This window comes from Astyanax mexicanus, chromosome 4 (assembly GCF_023375975.1).
Source record: "Astyanax mexicanus isolate ESR-SI-001 chromosome 4, AstMex3_surface, whole genome shotgun sequence".
In the NCBI taxonomy this organism is placed as follows: Eukaryota; Metazoa; Chordata; class Actinopteri; order Characiformes; family Acestrorhamphidae; genus Astyanax; species Astyanax mexicanus.
The window spans coordinates 478,602-500,131 of NC_064411.1; the positions used below are offsets into that span (position 1 = coordinate 478,602).

The window sequence follows — 21,530 nt, forward strand, 5'->3', positions numbered from 1 at the left end:
ATTAAGAGCAGATGCTCTTATTTAATACTGTTATTTATCAATTAAGCTTGTCTGTTCTTTTTATTCATTTTATTACTTATTACTTATTATTATTTATTTTATTTACAATTAAATATTCACTATTTGTCACAAACATTGAGAGGGGTAAGAGGGTGGATGTAAATGCAGGTGTATTTTTATTATAACGAAAAAAGATTAATAAAGCAAAAAGCAGAACACTATCTAATTAACAAAGACGAGAACAAAGACTACTCAAAACTATACACTAATAATAATGGGATCAAAAACAAACCTGATACGCATACACAGCATGGTAGCACATAAAAGACTTAACAAGGAACATCAAAGAAAGGGGCTTATATACAGAGTGAGGGTGAGGAACACCTGGGGAAGGAAACAAGGGGGCGGGGTTACAAACAAGACAGGAGGGATTACAGAAGACAGAGCAGGGCTAAGGGAGAGACAAGTCGAAAAACAAAAACAGAGAGCGGAAGCAAAACAAAACAAGAGAACAAAGGCAGGAGCAGGAAGGACCAAAACACAAGATAGACACGGGCTAAGGTGCGACACTATTAAATGATTAAGTCTTAAAAATAAAAAAGTTTGATTATTGCAGTGGGTGCACCAGCCTTTTTCGTTTTTTTTTTTTTAATAATTTTTTTCAGTTTGTTCAATCGGGGTCTATCAGTTTATATTGCTTAAAAATTCAATAAAAACTTTAATTACAAAAAAAGTGTGATTAATCATGATTAATCACAGAATGCTGCTGATGCCATTCAGTGTGGTATTAAAAAGGATAGATATATAATAGATATAATTTAGATATAATCTGCCTCTGGCAGGGAAACTGAGAACAGTGCAAATGTTTCTTTTGTATTAAACAAGTTGTATGATGTATTTAGTTTGCCCTATGATATAACATTTCCCATCCATTTGGCACCAGTTATCCAGCCTCACTTCATATCTTTTGGCACGCTGTGTATTTTTTATTGGTATTTATAAAACCAAGCGTCGGTTTGTGGTATCCGAGTAAAAGGTCAAGAGCAGAATACTAATTATATTAAATCAATTCTTCCTCTCCTTCATCTCTAACAATCCACAAACTCCAAAATACATAAATCTGAACATAACAAGAACACAGTCCACGTTTCACATCACAGGCCCTGGATGAAAGAGTCGTGACTGCTCCTGACAGAAGCTATTACAGCACCCGCACGGCATTAACGCCAGCAAAGCGCACTGCCCTGAATTAAATAAGGGTCAGGAAAATGACTTTGATGAGTTATGCTAATACACCAGACTATAAATCTAATCTGGCCACCAAGAAAAGCTCAGAAAAACGGGGCAAAGAGTCTAAAAGCGGAGAGAGTGCGCATTTCTAGCGGAGAAAAATGGGCCAAAGAGTCTAAAAGCGGAGAGAGTGCTCAGTTGTAGCGCAGAAAAACAGGCCAAAGAGTCTAAAAGCAGAGAGAGTGCTCAGTTGTAGCGCAGAAAAACAGGCCAAAGAGTCTAAAAGCGGAGAGAGTGCGCATTTCTAGCACAGAAAATCGGGGCAAAGAGTCTAAAAGCAGAGAGAGTGCGCATTTCTAGTGCAGAAAAACGGGGTAAAAGAGTCTAAAAGTGGAGAGAGTGCGCATTTCTAGCGCAGAAAAACGGGGCAAAGAGTCTAAAAGCGGAGAGAGTGCGCATTTCTAGCGGAGAAAAATGGGCTAAAGAGTCTAAAAGTGGAGAGAGTGCTCAGTTGTAGCGCAGAAAAACAGGCCAAAGAGTCTAAAAGCGGAGAGAGTGCGCATTTCTAGCACAGAAAATCGGGGCAAAGAGTCTAAAAGCGGAGAGAGTGCGCGTTTCTAGCGGAGAAAAACGGGCCAAAGGGTCTAAAAGCGGAGAGAGTGCGCATTTCTAGCGCAAAAAATCAGGCCAAAGAGTCTAAAAGCAGAGAGAGCGCGCATTTCTAGCGCAGAAAAACGGGCCAAAGTGTCTAAAAGCGGAGAGAGTGCGCATTTCTAGCGGAGAAAAACGGGCCAAAGAGTCTAAAAGTTGCCGTAATTAAGGAGTTTAATATGAAGAGACATCATGAAATGAAACATCAGTTTGAAAAATCTTAGTTTACACAACACTGTCAAAGATAAAGATAGTAAGTGAAGTAAAATGGTGTGTACCTTGCAGCCACTGGAGGAGATGATACGCAGGTCAGCTGGGGTGCGGTCTCCTCCCTTTATCTCCACCAGATCTCCCACAACCACTCCCTCCGCATTAATCTGCCTCTTCTCACCCTCACGGATCACCAGGGCTTGCTGTCGAGTGTTGAGGAAAGATAGAAAGAGAGAAACAGAGAGAGGAAGAGATATGAGTTAATAATAAATATTAGAATGTTAGAATAAAAATGAAAAACAAGGAAAAAATGCATTTGTAAGACTATTGGGATCATTAGCAACTCTCCTTAGCCTTTGCTGTGTATGTGCGCGAACATTATCCTGCTGAAAAATGCAAATTTTTGCAAATCACTTTTTTTAAATGATTAATTGATTTACTAAATCTAGTCCTGTGTGAAAAATGTATTTGCCCCTAAAATCTAACATGGTCTTGCCACTCTTGGCGACAACAACTGCAATCAAGCTTTACTGATAACTGGTAACGAGTCTTTCACATCTCTGTGGAAGCATTTTGTTCCTCTTTTCTTTACAGGATTGTTTTAATTCAGGCATTTTAAATGTTAAATGTTTTGGATTCTTTTGGGACCTCCTGGATGAGTTGTCCATGCCCTTTTGGAGTAATTTCGGTCAGCCAGCCACTCCTGGGAAGGTTCACCAGTGTTCCATTAGTGTTTTTTCTATTAGTGAATAATAGTGAATCACTGTGGTTCTCTGGAGTCTCAAAGCTTTGTAGTGTAATGGGATGGAGTGCTACAGTAGACTAGTAGCTCTCCAGCCCAGAGGGTTGTTGAACCCAATTACAAAACAGTTGATCTCAAAGCAGGTAAACCCAAGAAGAAAAGGGAAAAAAAAGCAGTGGATTAAGTGTGTTTTTGAGCAGCACTTTGTACACGGCTAGTGAATTGGGACACGACCGGGAAAAACGCCCTTATAAGGAGATAGGGAGCCCAAGAATGGGCGGAAACTAAGGTATAGTATAGTTCAAACCACTTAATGGGCCAGGTGTTTTATGCTTACGGGCCACGTCTATCAGCCAACAGAAAATAATGCTTGCTCTATAGCCTATAACGTAAAGGCCAGTCCAGTTCATCTACATGCTCTACCTGTTTGTCAAACGTAGACTGAAACGAATAGCTACACACTGATAAAGACTGTCAGACACTGAGGGGCATAACCTATATAGCCAATATTTAACAAAAAAAGCAGTTAATGGCAACATACTAAACTTGATTCAGTTTGATTCAAATGATAAATCTCCGTTTGAGGCTGTCACACGGCAACTCGGAGCTTCAGATCCCTCCATAAGGTCTGGAGACTGGCTACATGACCCACTACATGACCTTTATGTGCTTCTTTTTGAGGCATTTCCTTGTTGCCTTGGCTATGGTTTGGTCGTTGGTCATTGTCGTGCTGGAAGGCCCAGATCAAATAATTATTTCCTTCCCTGTATATGTGGCCACAAATTAGTGTTTCCCCCTAATTCAAAGTAGCCGAGTAATGTTTGAAAATGCGAAAATTTTTCGTTTTTCAAGTTCAAACTAATTTTGGAGTTATTCAGCCTCCTGGTGTTGGGTTGGATGGTAAATAAGGGAAATGATCTTAATTTCAGGTTTTTCTTCCTGTTAGAAATTACCGTCTATTTGTGATAAACAATTAAGAACATGCACTTTTTATTTAAAACAACAACACTCACTGGAACCCATGACTGAAATGTGTATCTCGTAGTCCAGGTGAGCTGCGTGAGATTGATAGTTTTAATAATTGATAATGTTGCTCTGAACGCTCACTCTCCGACTGAGTCCTGGGTTTTTGCCTGTGGCAATCTGTTGCATTTGTTAATAAAACGAATAAACCAACATAAAAAAAAACAGTCAGCCATGTTTACATGCAGCCAAATAACAATTAGTCCAACATTTATTTGACTAATTAGAATATATCCATGTGTCCTCCACAATCAGAACAGATTCATCTGATTGAGAGCGGTCTGAAGTCACAGAAAATCATAAATATTCTGTTTTCTCCATAGTTTAAATGTTTTTAAACCAGACTGACCAATCAGAGCTCTGTAACCAAGTAGATCAACAAATGAGCATGAAGACGGCAGTAGAACAGCTGAACAGTTGATTTTGATTTGATTAGAACACTAAAAAAAACTGGTACCACTTTAAAATAAGACTACCTTTATAAAGGGTTTATAAATGGTTTACAATTAGCTTATTAATGGTTACTAATTAGGTTGTAAATGCCTTAAAAATCATTAATAATCAGTTATAACACATACACAGAAAGGTCAACAATGACCTGTTGTTTGCCAAATAGTGAACGTATGTGTTACGTAAAAGTTTACGTATGGCATTAACAACCGAATTAGTAACCATTAATAAACTAATTGTAAACCATTTATAAACCCTTTATAAAGGTAGTCTTATTTTAAAGTGGTACCAAAAAACTACACTCTGATTAACAGTACAGTAAACACACAACCAGTCAAAAGTTTAGACTCATGCAGTAACTTAAACATGTTCTGATGAGTGCCAGTTTCATCATAACGTTTTTTAAGGTCTTTGCGGTGACTGCACATGAGGACACTTTCAAGTTCTTGACATTTTGACAGTATTTTTTTATTTATTTATTTAGTTGAGTAGTTCTTGCTTGTCATAATCTGGATTAGAACATTTTTCAAATAGAGCTACTGTTCACTGTATACCTGTAACTCTACCTCTTCACTACTTTACTTTAACTGATGCTCTCAAACTTTACATTAAGAGACAAGAAATTCAAGTAATTAACTCTTGATGAGTTCAGCACAGCTGTTAACTGAAAGCTTAACTGAATTCCAGGAGACTCTACCTCATAAAACTGACCGAGAAAATCCAGCAGAGATGTTCAAAAACTGTTTAATCTAAGTAAGAGGTGCCACTTTTATCTGATTTTAAAGGTGTCCTTCTAAAATCCACTTTTACTTTGTTCTTTGTGAAATACTATAGGTCTATTCCTTAATCTCACCAATCTATTCCCTGTGGTGGATTTTTACTTTCTGGACCTGGACTCTACCCACCTCTGTGTGTGAGTATCTACAGGTTTAAATAGGATCTCCGGTGGATTTGGTGTTTTACAGAGACTCTAAGACTAGGTCAGTGTCTGAACTGCACTTAGCAGAACATTATTACACATGTTCTAAAGTAACATATCACATTGCAAAGACTGTTATTAGTGTAAAAATGTCTTTATTTTAAAACATTTCTAACTGTTGTCCGTCTCGCTGCCTCCTGGTGACTTGTTTGCATGTTTGTATGAATATTCATGAGCCGCAAACCACACTAAGCGCTAGTGAGTCTTTCGCCTGTCAGAGGTGAGCAAACCACTAGCTATTATCACCATGTCTTACTGGCTAATAATACTAGTGGTTAGCTGCTATTGCTAATGCTAATGCTGCTGCACCCAGCTTTAGTGGAAATCTGGAAATCTAAGCTTACTGTAAATAAACCAAAGCACTTTACTCACCCGAAAAGAGCAGAACTCCTATCATTACTAAAACCCCCCTCCTCCGTCGGTGGACTAAAGCACAGTTATACCGGATCACCGGAGTACTTTACCACTTCTGTATGATAAGAATGGAAAATGTTGTGAAACTGCTGCAGATAAATCCAAATTCTGCTTTAATTTCTATTCTCAGCATGTCACAGTGTGGAGTGTATACATTTGCCACTTTTCAATTACTCTCCACTGAGAGGAAATATACAGACAGTTCTATACGGGAAATAGCTGTTGTCAGACCAATTACTCCTACAGAGTCACGGTCCAGTTTGTTTTATGAATTCTCCTGCCGTGTACAAAGTGCTGCTCAAAAACACATTTAATCCACTGCTTTTTTTCCTCCTTCAGACGTTTGAATTTAATCCGACAAGCAATCACCTCACTTTTCAAACGCTTCTAATCCTATTACTCTTCTCTCTTCGCCTGTACCCACAGTATATATATATACACAAATTCACAACACATCTATTCCATTAGCAGACTGTGTTCCTGATCTGAGTTGTGTAATACGTTACTCACAGTCTATCTCCTCCAGCTATGGTGGTCACGTGTCCGTGACCCTCAACGACTGGCTTGCATTTATCACCAATCATTTTTACGAGTGTAGAGCTTTTAACAGCTCCGTCCGAAAGCAGGTCTGAACTCTTAGTTTTATAAACAAGCGTCCAAAAAAAAGAACTCCACCAAGCCAAACCAGTAACACTGAAGCGACACCATTTATCCAAACCCATCCAGACACCCACTGTGGGCGAGACTACACACTGATGGTGGCAAATACTGTAAATGATGCTAAGAGCCAATATAAAAAGGTATACTGTATTTTTTTGGCATCTTATGAATGGATTTTAGAAGGCAGGTATTAAGAAGCAGTAAATCCACTCTGCTGAAGTACACACTCTGCTGAGTTATACAGAAGTTTCGGTTTAGTTCTCCAGCACTGAGGCTGTAGCAGCATTAGCATTAGCCGCTAACCGTGCTAAGCGCTAAGCTCTTTCGCCATTCAGAGGTGAGGTATATTGGACTGTAGCCTTTTTTAGCTTGCTAACCCTGGCTAGCACTGCTGGAGCAGCATTAATCGCTAAATGTGCTAAGCGCTAGCTCTTTCGGCATTTGGAGGTGAGTATTATCGGCCATTGTAGTATTACGCCTGGTGCTGAAAGTGTTCTTATCTCTCCCACAATCAACTCTGCCTGCGATCTGCAGCCTCTGGACTACATTGTCCAGGATGCACCACACACTGTGATTACGCCCAACACACAGCACATGAAACTTCCAGGAAGTAGATCACCTGAGTTCTAGCCACATGGTTTAGCCCTGTATAAAAGGCACATTTGCTCTCATTCGGTGCTGAGTATTGACGGTTCTATCCTCGTACACCTACTCTGGTATGTTAGCTCCTTGTTGCTGCTGTTTACCGGTATTGACCCTGCTTTGTCTGACCACCCCTTTTGTCTTATACTTTATTTAATTAAGTGTTATGAGACCTGCTCAGTTATAACATGTAGTAATTTGTAAGAAACCAAAACAGGTTTAATCATCTTTTTTTCTATGCGTTTTTAAAGAATATTACTGAATATACAGTATCATTTAAATGGCATGTTTTGATGTGTCTGGGTTTAGCATCATAGCACTCATACAGTCGGCTGCAGCTGAGATGACCTTGACCTTCCTGAGGAGAGGTTCACAGTGTAATATTATACAGTGTGCACATTCAGTCCTGACACTCTGGAACAGAGATCACCAGTGGATAGATCACAGTCCAAGTCACAGTCCATTTACTAACAGTACCTACAAAAGAATGTCTCAACTATCTATTATTTGTCACTATTTAAGACATTATTAATCATTACACTGGTAACATTTTGAATCCTTAATTAATTAACATTATTTACAGTATAAAGCATTATTATTTTGTAAGGTTTCATAATGTTATCTGACCACAGCACCTTGACTTGTGGCTCCAAATGCAAACGGCATTTCTTACATCTTTGTTTTAACAGTGGCTTTCTTCTTGCCACTCTTCCATAAAGGATCTTTGTGTGGAGTACACAACTTCTAGTTGTCCTGTGGACAGATTCTCCCGCCTGAGCTGAGTGGATTTCTGCAGCTCCTCCAGAGTGACCATGGGCCTGTTGGCTCTTTGACCAGTACTCTCCTTTTTTGATCTGTCAGTTTGGGTTTGTAGAAATACTGTATGTGTAGAATATTTTTTTTTCCATTTTTGGATGATGGATTGTGGAACAGTGCTTCTTGGGATTCTCAAAGCTTGGGATGTGTTTTTTATAATCTAACCCTGCTTTAAACTTCTTAAATCTCCACAGCTTTATCTCTGGCCTGTCTAGTGAGTTCCTTGGTCTTTTCATGATGCTGTTTGTTCACTAGTAATCTCTAAAAAAAAACACTGAGCTCTTCACAGAACAGCTGTATTTATTTATACGGAGACTAAATTATTACACACGGCTATTAACTTATTAAAGTGACTTCTGAAGGCCATTGATTGCACTGGATTTTATTTAGGGGTTTCAGAGTAAAAGGGTGTTAAATACACTTAAAAATCTCAATAAAATTCATTTAAGTTTGTGTACTTTCGCCAGTCAGAAAGGCATCATGGCTGCCGCACTTACCTGAGGAACCATGTTCTTGAAGGAGTCCATGATTCGAGAGCTCTTGGCCTCTTGGTAATAGGAGAAGCAGCCGGTGATGATCACCACAGCGGCCAGAACCACTCCCAGATACAACTGCAGCCCAGACAGATGAAGAAAAAAATACGAGAAAAGAGAGAGACAGAGGTGGGTATTAATATTTCGATAGAGGCAGATTTACTCTGTAATAATTGGTTGGTTGTGATGGAGGTTTCTTGGATCAGATGAGGGTCTAAATTTTAGTGTATTGGACAATACTGTGAACTATTTGGCTGCATATCTGTAGTTGTACTCTAGAGGCACTAAAGGATTATGGGTAATGTAGTTTTTCTAGTTCCGTAAATAAACTAAATGTTCTTCTGTCTCTGTGTGAGTTCATATATGTTGTGGATGAAAATACTTTTAATAGACTAAAGTCTGACACCCTCTCACATCTAAAGACAAGTCACAGACTTTTTCAGTCTCCACCCTAGCCCCGCCCTAGCCCTGCCCTAGTCATCAGTGTTCTCACCTTGTGTCTCATTTGTAACTCCGCCCCCTCATTACCTCCAAAGTTGTCCCTAGTGTGTGCCTGTGTATAAATAATAAATACCCCATGTGCTCCTTTGTTCTCTGTCGTGCTTTTTGTTTGATCTCGTCCTGTTACTCTGTCCGGATCTTGTTTATCTGTTTTGTTAAGCCTTAGACCTGCTGTGTTCCATGTTTGCTTTATGGAGTTTGTTTCTTTATTTGTAATTTTTTCTTGTTTGTTTCAGTTTCCTTTTCTTTATATTATCTCAGTGTTTTGTTTTTTTGTTTAGTTTTGTTAAATAGAAAATAAAACTGACTTGTGTTTGCATCCTGCCTCCTCTCCATTACATTTACAATGGTACTGTTATTCCCCTTTTTAATTCTCCTCATCACTATTTGCACTATTGTCTTGTGTCTGTTGTCTCTTGTAGGCATATGTCTGTGACCTTGTTGTATTGTACATTTAGTGTTTCTCATTCTTTTTATATTCATATTTGTATCGTGTTGTAATTGCTGTAACTTTGGGAAGGAAAATAATGTAAGACAGGGGATCTTGCAGGGTCACTATTTGTACGACTTAAACTAGATTCGTTCTGAGATGATTTAACTTTTTATTATGTATACTTTTATTGTCACTGAGACAGTGAAATCGCTCGAAAAGGTGGTAGGTAAAATAAGTGAGCAGTGTTTAACACAGCACTCGTGAGATGGAGATAAAACACTTTGAACTCCTTTGCTAAAACTGAAGGAGTTTAATAATGTTCATCTTATTCTGCAACAGCTTCATCCACCAGGCGGTCAGACTCCTCAACGCACAGAGACAGAGCTGAACCCCAGCCCAACCAACACACACCCAACAAACTCACACAAACTGAACTGAGCTTTTGATTTTTTTAAAGAGTCAAAAATAACCCAAAAGCAAGAGCAAGAAAAAAGAGGGAAACCTTTTGGATTTTTTATCTTAAAAGTTTATTTTCTGAGGGTTTGAATGAGGATTTTACGATAAAATAATTTCTTTAGGGAATTTGGGGAAATGGGAGTCTGGATGGTCAGTTTGGTTGTTTTACCTCTGTGTGTATTCTTGCACAAAAATCTTTTCTTAATAAAATTGATAAGTAACTGTGTTTGTAAATTTCAGATGAGGAAGTGGTTCCCTTGTGGAATTGAGCTGTCAGCCTCTCATTGGCTGATTATGTGTCCGATGATGTGACCTTTATTACTTGGAGTATTCTCATTGGTTGTTTTTTGTGTCTTTAATAAATCGAAAATTCTCCAGGCCAGTGAAATTGTAATTCTGTGATACACAGTACATCACCAAATTTCAACAACTCTCTACGATACTTTACAGCATCTGTGTTACTGAAAAGAATAAAATACAAAATTAATTTACTAAATAAGTAAATACCAGGAATTATGGATTTATTAGAGTCAGTTTTATACAATTTCACTACCAATGTTTTACACCGCCTGCAGGTTTACCATGTTCATTTGGTTATAGCGCCACCACATGGTGATCTTAGGGATCTTAGAGAGCCTATGTTTCAATACAAAAAATCCACATTTGACGCCACATATTGATACAAACCAATACAATATATCGCAATATTGATCGTGTGAAATCCGCCTCACAGTAGCTCTGGAGAAGCTCTGTCTTATATAGAATATATTCAGTAGTATCAGGGTGATGATGTCTCACTAGCAATATGATCAATATGATGATCTATGAATTCTCCTCACAGTAAAACATGCAGATTTAGAACAGAACTCACATTGTCATTGGCCGGTTCGTCCTCGGTTGCAGCCTGGAGGCTGTAAGCAAAGAAGCAGAGGATGGCTCCAATCCACAGCAGGATGGAGAAACCTCCAAACAGCTGCTTACAGAACTTCACCCATTCTGGAGTGGTGGGGGGCGGAGTCAGAGCATTCGGGCCATCCCGAGCCAGGATCTCAGCTGCTCTCTGAATGGTCAAACCCTAAGAGAGGAGCAGAAGATCAGCGAGGGAGACCAGGAGGAAAAGAAATCATTGGTAATGAATAAAAAAGAGCTGAGTTAAAAGTACATATATTCTTAGGTACGATTTTATGTTGAAATAAGGGCCAAGGACATTCAATCTTAAAGCACTTAGATCAGGGGTGTCCAAACTTTTTATGTTGGGGGCCAGAAGGAGAAATATATTTGAAGTCAGGGACCACAAACTCTGTAATAAAACAAATAATGAAATATACCACTTTAAATAATACATTTTTCCTGATTATTTCATTTACACACCATTTTACTTCACTTACTGTCTTTATCTTTGACAGTGTTGTGTAAACTAAGATTTTTCAAATTGATGTTTATTTTCATGATGCCTCTCTAATATAAAACTCCTTAATTACGGCAACTTTTAGACTCTTTGGCCCGTTTTTCTGCGCTAGAAATGCGCACTCTCTCCGCTTTTAGACTCTTTGGCCCCTTTTCTGCGCTAGAAATGCGCACTCTCTCCGCTTTTAGACTCTTTTGCCCCGTTTTTATGCGCTAGAAATGCGCACTCTCTCCGCTTTTAGACTCTTTGCCCCGTTTTTCTGCGCTAGAAATGCGCACTCTCTCCGCTTTTAGACTCTTTTGCCCCATTTTTATGCGCTAGAAAGGCACACTCTCTCTGCTTTTAGACTCTTTGGCCCGTTTTTCTGCGCTAGAAATGCGCACTCTCTCCGCTTTTAGACTCTTTGCCCCGTTTTTTTGTGCTAGAAATGCGCACTCTCTCCGCTTTTAGACTCTTTGGCCCGTTTTTCTGCACTAGAAATGCGCACTCTCTCCGCTTTTAGACTCTTTTGCCCCGTTTTTATGCGCTAGAAAGGCACACTCTCTCCGCTTTTAGACTCTTTGGCCTGTTTTTCTGCGCTAGAAATGCGCACTCTCTCCGCTTTTAGACTCTTTGGCCTGTTTTTCTGCGCTAGAAATGCGCACCCACTCCGCTTTTAGACTCTCTTGCCCTGTTTTTCTGTGCTAGAAATGCGCACCCTCTCCGCTTTTAGACTCTTTGGCCCGTTTTTCTGCACTAGAAATGCGCACTCTCTCCGCTTTTAGACTCTTTGGCCCGTTTTTCTGCACTAGAAATGCGCACTCTCTCCGCTTTTAGACTCTTTTGCCCTGTTTTTCTGTGCTAGAAATGCGCACTTTCTCCACTTTTAGACTCTTTTGCCCCGTTTTTATTCGCTAGAAATGCGCACCCTCTCCGCTATTAGACTCTTTGGCCCGTTTTTCAGCGCTAGAAAGACTCTTTGGCCTGTTTTTCTGCGCTAGAAATGCGCACCCTCTCCGCTTTTAGACTCTTTTGCCCCGTTTTTCTGCGCTAGAAAGGCGCACTTTCTCCGCTTTTAGACTCTTTGTCCCGTTTTTCTGCGCTAGAAATGCGCACTCTCTCCGCTTTTAGACTCTTTGGCCCTGTTTTTCTGTGCTAGAAATGCGCACTCTCTCCGCTTTTAGACTCTTTGGCCTGTTTTCTGCGCTAGAAATGCGCACTCTCTCCGCTTTTAGACTCTTTTGCCCTGTTTTTCTGTGCTAGAAATGCGCACTCTCTCCGCTTTTAGACTCTTTGGCCTGTTTTTCTGTGCTAGAAATGCGCACTCTCTCTGCTTTTAGACTCTTTGGCTCGTTTCTGACACCTAGCGTTCAAACTTTGAATCTCTCATTATAAAAACCTGTTTAACAGCGGGACAACTTTCATTCTATTTTTAAAATACCTCGCAGGACGCTCCAAAAAAGGAAACGGGCCGCAAATGTCCCGCGGACCGTAGTTTGGACACCCCTGTCTTAAAGGAACTAATAGCGCTTATAACAGCCAATGGGGAGGTGTTTTGGCTTGAATATGTATTAGTGAGTTCTCCAGCCCTCCAAATTTTAAAATAAGTTAAGGTGTACTACAAATAGAGAAATGTACTGTAAGAAACTTTTTTTATTTTTAGTTATTTAGGCTTATTAACCAATCATAGTTTGCAGTCTTTGTTTTTTTTATGTAAGGTAGAATTAACCTCTTTACACATTGAACACTGTAGGGCTTTCAACTGTCATTTTTCAGCAGGATGATTCTCACCCACACACAGCTACTGGAGGCCGTTTTCTCCAATAAACTTTAGGTTTGGAACCTTCACTCTAATTTTGTCATTATTATAAACCTATTTTAATTTTGGTTTAATCCATATTATGGCAAGAAAACATTTTTGTTTCTTTTCTTTACTTAATTGTGTAGTTCTTGCCATAAAAGCAGTGTGAAAGACTGGTGCAAAGCTGATAAAATTTTTTTTCCTCTATCTATCTATCTATCTATCTATCTATCTATCTATCTATCTATCTATCTATCTATCTATCTATCTATCTATCTACGCTCTAAATAGCAGTATTTTTTATTTGGAATCTTGGAGGAAATACAAGTTTATAGAATAAAACAACAATGTTCATTTTCTTCAAACATATATCTTACAACTACAGAGCCAGGGAGGGGCCGTGGTTAAAAAAAAATAAATTTTATCTAACAAACGATAGAGCAGCTTATGCTCAAGTTTTCTTTAAAGCGTGTCAACGATTTGCCATTCGTACTCACGATTTTTTTCATTCGAAAAATAAAACAGTAAAAAATAAATCCAGTTCACTTTGAAAATAAAGTCGTAAAATTACGAGAATAAATTTGTATTATCTTGAGGAAAAAATAGATTTAACTGCTTGGGTAGCAATTTAAGAGCAAATAAGAAAGGGAAAGGAGCATTTCTGCTCATGATCTGTTACAGGGCTGCTGTGATTACCGTCAGTTATCTACATTTCTAACCTGCTGATTATTAATTTTCTGTTGTTACAGTTAGATTTTACAGTGTCCAGATTTGGACTGGTGGCTCCCCCACTGTGAGACGCCTCCCGTGCCAGTAGAGCTCACACTTTCATTAAATGAAAGGCTGCTTCTGAAGTACGGTGGCACTATCTGGCAGGAGCTGGTGAAGGTAGGTGTGAGAGAGAATAAAGAAGAAGGAGGAGCTGTTACAGCGAGACGCTGGGGGTCGGGGATGGGGTGCGTCTTACTTGATACAGGTCCACTCCATAGCGAACTGACAGCTCTTCCAGAGCCAGCTTATGATCATCCTGCAGAAACACACAAACACAGAGCGCTCTGAAGCAGCCGCCACACTTTACTCTCCAATTAGCGCCGCAGTCGCACAGATCACATGTCTGAGAGAGAACGAGAGAGAGAGAGCAGAGGAAAGAACACAAGCTGAGTTCCCTTACCAGAGACACCTCTTTCTTCAGCTCATCCAGGTCTTTATTCTTCTTCTTCTTCTTCCCATTGTTCTGAGCTGCCTCAGGGCTGTACTGTCTTCCATACTGAGAGAGAGAGAGAGAGAGAGAGAGAGAGAGAGAAAGGTTATGAGAGAGAGCGCGTGCAGTGAAATCACTGTAAATTAAAACGCTGATTTTATCACATGAGAATGAGATCATATCTCACTACAGCACAATGGCGTCCCGAAATTCAGGAAATTAAACCCCCTCGCTCGAGACCTAATTCAAAGCATGTCGAAGCCTAATCTAACGGCGGATTGCCCAGCGGGGCCTTACGTAATAAATTACGCTTTTGTGGCGTAAGTAGTTCTGCGCATATCTGGCTCTGAGCACCGAGTGCCAGCTCCCTAGCTGTGGATTATGAACTATGTTATTTATAAGTGTGTTAGGCCTATTAATAACAGTGTCGAATAAAAAAAACAAAACAAAAAAAAACCAACAGCACAAACAAATCATCAAGTGGAGTGTGACGACAGTGCTGGAGGTTTCACACAGCGTTGATAACAGTTTTAATAATATGATCGCCCGGAAAAACATCCTGATCCAGAGGATGGCACCGCCTTATCAATTGAAACCAATGAAGGTGATAAATCGCACATTTAAACATTAAAACAGCAGCCGGCAACCTCAATTTTCTACGTGAAGGTAAGCCACGCCCCCTCTGCAGACATCCCAAGTTGCAAAAATTTATTTCCGACTTTCAGACGAATCCAACATGGCTTCGCGATCATTTAGTCCTCTTTGGGCAATGCTAAAATCACTATTACAAACTTTGACTTTTACCAGACATGGATATACTTTAGAGTAGTGTGAGGTGAAATGAGTTTTGATGGGAGTCACGATGCTCCTTACTGAACGCATCCCATCCAGGAGAGAGAAAAACACTGCCCACCCAAACAAAAAGATAACTATACAAATAAAGTTAATCACAAAAATATCTCTCCTGAAATCTGTTTATTTGAAAGAATAAAGCTCTCCTGTTTATTTACAGTGAAGGGAGTAACGACGTTAAAATAAACGGCTGTTCGTTTTTTTTGTAAGTAGTAATCTAACTAATTACTCTGACTGTAACTATAACGCCGTTACCATTTCCCCATTACACCCTGTTACTGCACATTACTTAAGCCGCTCAATTAGACAGACAAAGACGCGAGTGTGTGTGCGTTGTGTGTGTGAGTCACAAGGGAGGGGAGGATAAGTTAGTAACTCAGTTACTCTTTGGAGAAGTAACTAGTAACTATAATTAATTACTTTTATTGGTCCATATCCAGTATCTACTGTATTTCTTCAAGACAAGCTCTTAACAGGGCAGCAGTATGTGGACGAGTATTGTCTCGTTGTAATAATGCACCAGAGTGTGCACTCAGAAACCGTCAGGCTACTGATTTCAGGACCTCGTTAATGTAAGAGTAGGTGTCTGTAATAAAAGCCAGGGTTGATCTGGGATTGTGCACCATCACACCAGGCCGTCTGGACATGTGTTTTGAGAGAAAGAGAGAGTGTAAGAGAAAATGTGAGAGTTTGAGAGAGAGATAGAGAGAGAGTGTAAGAGAGAATGTAAGAGTTTGAGAGAGAGAGAGAGTGTAAGAGAGAATGTGAGAGTTTGAGAGAGAGAGAGAGAATGTAAGAGAGAATGTGAGAGTTTGAGAGAGAGTGAGAGAGAATGTGAGAGTTTGAGAGAGAGAGAGAGAGAGAGAGAGAGAGAGAGTGTGAGAGAGAATGTGAGAGTTTGAGAGAGAGAGTGTAAGAGAGAATGTGAGAGTTTGAGAGAGAGAGTGTAAGAGAGAATGTAAGAGTTTGAGAGAGAGAGAGAGAGAGAGAGAGAGAGAGAGAGAGAGAATGTAAGAGAGAATGTGAGAGTTTGAGAGAGTGAGAGAGAGTGTAAGAGAGAATGTAAGAGTTTGAGAGAGAGAGAGAGAATGTAAGAGAGAATGTAAGAGTTTGAGAGAGTGAGAGAGAGTGTAAGAGAGAATGTAAGAGTTTGAGAGAGAGAGAGAGAGAGAGAGAGAATGTAAGAGAGAATGTAAGAGTTTGAGAGAGTGAGAGAGAGTGTAAGAGAGAATGTAAGAGTTTGAGAGAGAGAGAGAGAATGTAAGAGAGAATGTGAGAGTTTGAGAGAGAGTGAGAGAGAGTGTAAGAGAGAATGTAAGAGTTTGAGAGAGAGAGAGAGAGAGTGAGAGAGAATGTAAGAGAGAATGTGAGAGTTTGAGAGAGAGATAGAGAGAGAGTGTAAGAGAGAATGTGAGAGTTTGAGAGAGAGAATGTAAGAGAGAATGTAAGAGTTTGAGAGAGTGAGAGAGAGTGTAAGAGAGAATGTGAGAGTTTGAGAGAGAGAGAGAGAGAGTGTAAGAGAGAATGTAAGAGTTTGAGAGAGTGAGAGAGAGTGTAAGAGAGAATGTGAGAGTTTGAGAGAGAGAGAGAGAGAGAATGTAAGAGAGAATGTAAGAGTTTGAGAGAGTGAGAGAGAGTGTAAGAGAGAATGTGAGAGTTTGAGAGAGTGAGAGAGAGAGAGTGTAAGAGAGAATGTGAGAGTTTGAGAGAGAGAGACAGAGAGTGTAAGAGAGAATGTAAGAGTTTGAGAGAGAGAGAGAGAGAGAGTGAGAGAATGTAAGAGTTTGAGAGAGAGAGAGAGAGAGAGAGAGAGAGTGAGAGAATGTAAGAGTAGGTGTCTGTAATAAAAGCCAGTGTTGATCTGGGATTGTGCATCATCACACCAGGCCGTCTGGTCATGTGACGTGTGATAGAAAACTGTTTTTCTAATATTTTATAAATCATCCTTGTTTTTCTGTTTATTTCTACGCTAGATCGTCTCATGCGTTCACACCCCGGTTTGCTTTGAGTTATAGAGTTAAATATAGTGGCGGATGTTCACGGGGAGGAAAGAGAAGAAGAAAATGTACTCATAGGAACTGGCAGGAAGAACAGGAAAAGAAAATACAATAAACAAACAACAAACAGCCCCTAATGGCTGCATTCACTCGCCGTGCACTTCCCTCAGCCCCGCTGTTACTCACGGTGACGGTGAGAGGGTGAAACAGCACATAACCACCGTAATGAGTGAGTGCGTCTGCGGGGGTCAGCCGTAATGGATTTATATCTGCAGTACGTTCTGTCCTGTAGTGCAGTGTGAGGAATACAAGACATTCAGAAGAGAGAGAGAGAGAGAAGGATACGTACACAAGAGAAACAAAGAGAGAGAGAGAGAGAGAGGGTGTGTGTGTGTGTGGCTGAGAAATAAATAGAGAGTGTGAGAGAGCGAGAGCATGAGAAAGAGTTTAATTGATTTAAGTGAAAGAGAGATTTTAAGAGAGAGCGAGAGTTTTGAGAGAGTGTAAGAGAGAGATTTTAAAAGAGCGCGAGAGCACGAGAGTTCGAAAGAGAAAGAGTTGGAGTGAGAAAAGGTGTGTGTGTTAGAGAGTGTGAGAGGTTTTGAGAGAGCGTGAGAGAAAGAAAGTTTGAAAGAGAGTTTTTGAGATTTAAATGACACATTATCATATATTATATGGCATCTTTCCGCATCTCCCTTTGGAATATTCAAGGTTTAAAATCCTCTTTATTTGATATGAAAAGTAGAAATCCCGATTTTGTAAATGAAATAAGAGATGTTGATATATTGATTCTACAGGAGACTTGGTATAGAGGAGATGGATCCACTGGTTGTCCCCCCGGATACAGAGAGTTAGTGGTCCCCTCCACCAAGTCTAAAGGAGTGGTTCAGGGTAGGGACTCAGGAGGGATGCTGATATGGTTTAAATCTGAACTCATCCACTCCATTCAAACTATGAAAAAAGGAACTAATCATTTATGGTTAAAGATTGATAAACAAATAATTTCAACCCCTCAAAATGTATTCCTCTGTGCTGTATACATCCCCCCAATAGAGTCACCATATTTTAATGAAGAAATATTTTCTATTCTAGAGGAAGAAATCAGTTCTTTTCAAGCACTGGGTCATGTGATGATCTGTGGGGATCTAAACGCAAGAACAGGACACAAATTAGACTTCATTAATCCACAAGGTGATCACTTCCTTACAGGAAATAACCTTCCTATTCCCACACATTCCCCCAGAGAGAACTGTGACAGCTCTGTAAACTCTCATGGGAAGAATCTAGTGCAGCTCTGTCGAAGCCTGGGTTTGTACATGATAAACGGACGACTGAGAGGGGACTCTTTTGGTCATTTTACCCACAGTTCAGCTCTAGGCAGCAGTACGGTGGATTATTTTATAACAGATCTAGACATGACGTTTCTGAGAGCCTTCACAGTCAAGCCCTTAACACCCTTATCAGACCACAGCCAAATTACCATTTATCTCAACCCATCAATAATCAAACGTTATCAACCGCAACCAAACATGTACAATCTCAAACAATACCTCAAGTGGACTCAGGACAGCACTGACCGATACACACAGACAATCAACAACCAATATATCAAATCAGTCTTAGATACCTTCCTATCAGACTCATCCTATACTCCCAATCAAGAAGGAATTGATAAAGCTGTAGAAGACCTGAACTCCATCTTTAGTCATGCAGTCCAACTATCAAACATCCCAATCAAGAAAAACAGAGCTAATAAATTTCAGATAAATAAATGGTTTGATCTGGACTGCAGGAATAAAAGAAAAGAATTAAGACACCTATCCAATCTTAAACACAGAGAACCATTTAATGAAGAATTACGAGTGAAATACTGGGACACACTAAAAGAATATAAACACACGATCAAATCAAAGAAATACAAACACATACAAAATCAAATCAATCATTTAGAGGAATCTATAAACTCCAATTCATTTTGGGAAACCTGGAAATCACTCAACAAATCACATCATGACCAATTATTAATTTCAAATGGAGACACATGGAAAACACATTTCCAAACTCTTTACAGAAACCCAGTAATAAAGGAAAAGCAACAAATCATTGTAGATAAATTAGAACATCTAGAAAAGATCATTAAAGAGAACCAGAATCCACTGGACTCTCCAATCTCACTAGAGGAATTAGAGGAAACACTCAAAGACCTGAAACCTAGAAAAGCCTGTGGAACAGACGGCATCCTAAATGAAATGTTGAAATGTACCAATCATAAATTCAAATTGGCTATTCTAAAACTTTTTAACTGTGTTTTAAATTATGGCAATTTCCCATCAATCTGGAACGAAGGACTCATAACCCCGATCTATAAATCCGGCGACAAATTTGAACCAAACAATTACAGAGGGATCTGTGTTAATAGCAATCTAGGGAAGGTCTTCTGTAGCATTATCAACAAAAGAATTATAAACTTTATAACTGAACACAACATCCTAAACAAAGCTCAGATTGGATTCCTACCTAATTATAGAACATCAGACCATGTTTTTACCCTCCACACCCTCATTAATAAATATGTCACCCAAAACAAACAAAAGATTTTTGCTTGTTTTGTTGATTTACAAAAAGCATTTGACTCAATCTGGCACAAAGGATTACTATTTAAACTTCTAAACAATGGAGTGGGAGGGAAAGTCTATGATCTAATCAAATCTATGTACACAACTAGTAGATGTGCAGTGAAAGTGGGATCTCAGAGGACTGATTTCATCACCCAATCACGAGGTGTACGACAGGGCTGTAGTCTGAGTCCTACAATGTTTAATTTATATATAAATGAACTGGCTGAATCATTAGACAGATGTGAGGATATCCCTGGTCTATCTCTTGATGATTCAGTGATAAAATGTCTTCTTTATGCAGATGACTTGGTACTGCTATCTCCCACAAAAGAGGGTCTTCAACAAAGTTTAGACCTTCTACACAAATACTGTGATACATGGGCTCTGAAAATAAACCATCACAAAACCAAAATCGTAATATTTCAGTACAAATCACAACGCAGTAACCATGTTTTCACAATTAATAAAACTAATATTGAACAATCAAATAAATACACATATTTAGGCCTAACAATCACCTCTACGGGAAGTTTTGGCTTGGCTGTGAAGGAACTCAAAGAGAAAGCAAGACGTGCACTTTTCGCCATTAATAAATCTATTAAATTTGATTTACCAATCAAAATTAGACTCAAAATATTTAAATCTGTTATAGAACCCATTGCACTCTACGGCAGTGAGGTTTGGGGGCCCCTAACAAAAAATGACTTCCCAAACTGGGACAAACACCCTATAGAGGTTCTGCACACCGAATTCTGCAGGAGTATCCTACGTGTGCAGAGGAAAACCCCTAATAATGCATGCAGAGCTGAACTGGGCCAATACCCCCTAATATTAACCATCCAAAAACGAGCCGTGAACTTCTATAAACACATTAAATCCAGCCACCCCCAATCACTCCATTACAAAGCTCTGACCAATCAGGAACAGAACCTCCAGAAGAGCCCCCTTACCCAATTAATCCTAAACATCACCCACCTTAACCCCGCCGACATTACACACTCTACACACCCCCACCACACACTCACCCAAACACTACGACCCAACCCGATCCTCACCAGACTAAAAGAACAGTACCACCACTACTGGACCCAGAGTATCCAACACCAACCCAAACTGCAGTGTTACTCAGCCCTGAACCGAGAGTACACCCTCGCAGAGTACCTCACACTGATCCCAGATCAGAACCTCAGGAAAGTCCTGACCATGTACCGACTCAGTGATCACAGCCTGGCCGTGGAGACGGGTCGGCACAGACGGACCTGGTTACCCAGAGAGTCCAGGCTGTGCTCTCACTGTGATTGGTCCGTGGTGGAGACAGAGTTGCACTTTCTGACCGAGTGTCCCAGGTACGCCCAGATCAGAGAGAGATATTATGGACAAATGATCGACATCTCTCCTGAGTTCCTGCACTACAGTAACAATGAGAAACTCTCCTGTTTATTAGGAGAGAAGAGTAAACTCCTCCCACTCTCAGCTCTCTATATCACAGCCTGTCACAACCTGAGAGACAACCACTCTAAACAATAATCAATATCCATTATTAATCAATATTACCCCCTACTGTTCACTTATTTATATTTAGATTATATATCTATATCTCTTTTCATTGATATGTCATTATTATTGTTAACATTGTTATTTCATATTTAATATTTTTCATATCAATATTATTTAATCTCTTCTTGTTTAAGTTGTTTAATTAGATTTTCTTTTTTCATTGTGTTTATATTTGTGTATTGTTTGTCTGCTTTGGCAACAGTGTACCTTGTGACAGTCATGCCAATAAAGCTTTATTGAACTTGAACTTGAACTTGAGTAAGAGAGAATGTGAGAGTTTAAAGGAGCGAGAGACAGAGTTTGAGAGAGTGAGAGAGAATGTAAAAGTTTGAGAGAGAGAGTGAGAGACTTTGAGAGAGAGAAAGTGTGAGAGAGAA

General features: G+C 39.6%; 1 protein-coding gene across 2 annotated transcripts in view; it reads right to left on the reverse strand.

Moving 5' to 3' along the window:
• The window catches only part of atp1a2a (ATPase Na+/K+ transporting subunit alpha 2a), a 62,417-nt gene that overhangs the window by 38,483 nt on the left and 2,404 nt on the right, over window positions 1-21,530 (reverse strand). For both annotated transcript variants that reach the window (XM_049476516.1, XM_049476517.1), the window contains exons 2-6: window positions 14,100-14,195; window positions 13,896-13,955; window positions 10,612-10,815; window positions 8,315-8,428; window positions 2,160-2,294 (exon numbers count right to left, since the gene is read on the reverse strand). In XM_049476516.1, coding sequence (XP_049332473.1) covers window positions 2,160-2,294; window positions 8,315-8,428; window positions 10,612-10,815; window positions 13,896-13,955; window positions 14,100-14,195 — 609 coding nt within the window. The remainder of the gene's footprint in view (window positions 1-2,159; window positions 2,295-8,314; window positions 8,429-10,611; window positions 10,816-13,895; window positions 13,956-14,099; window positions 14,196-21,530) is intronic.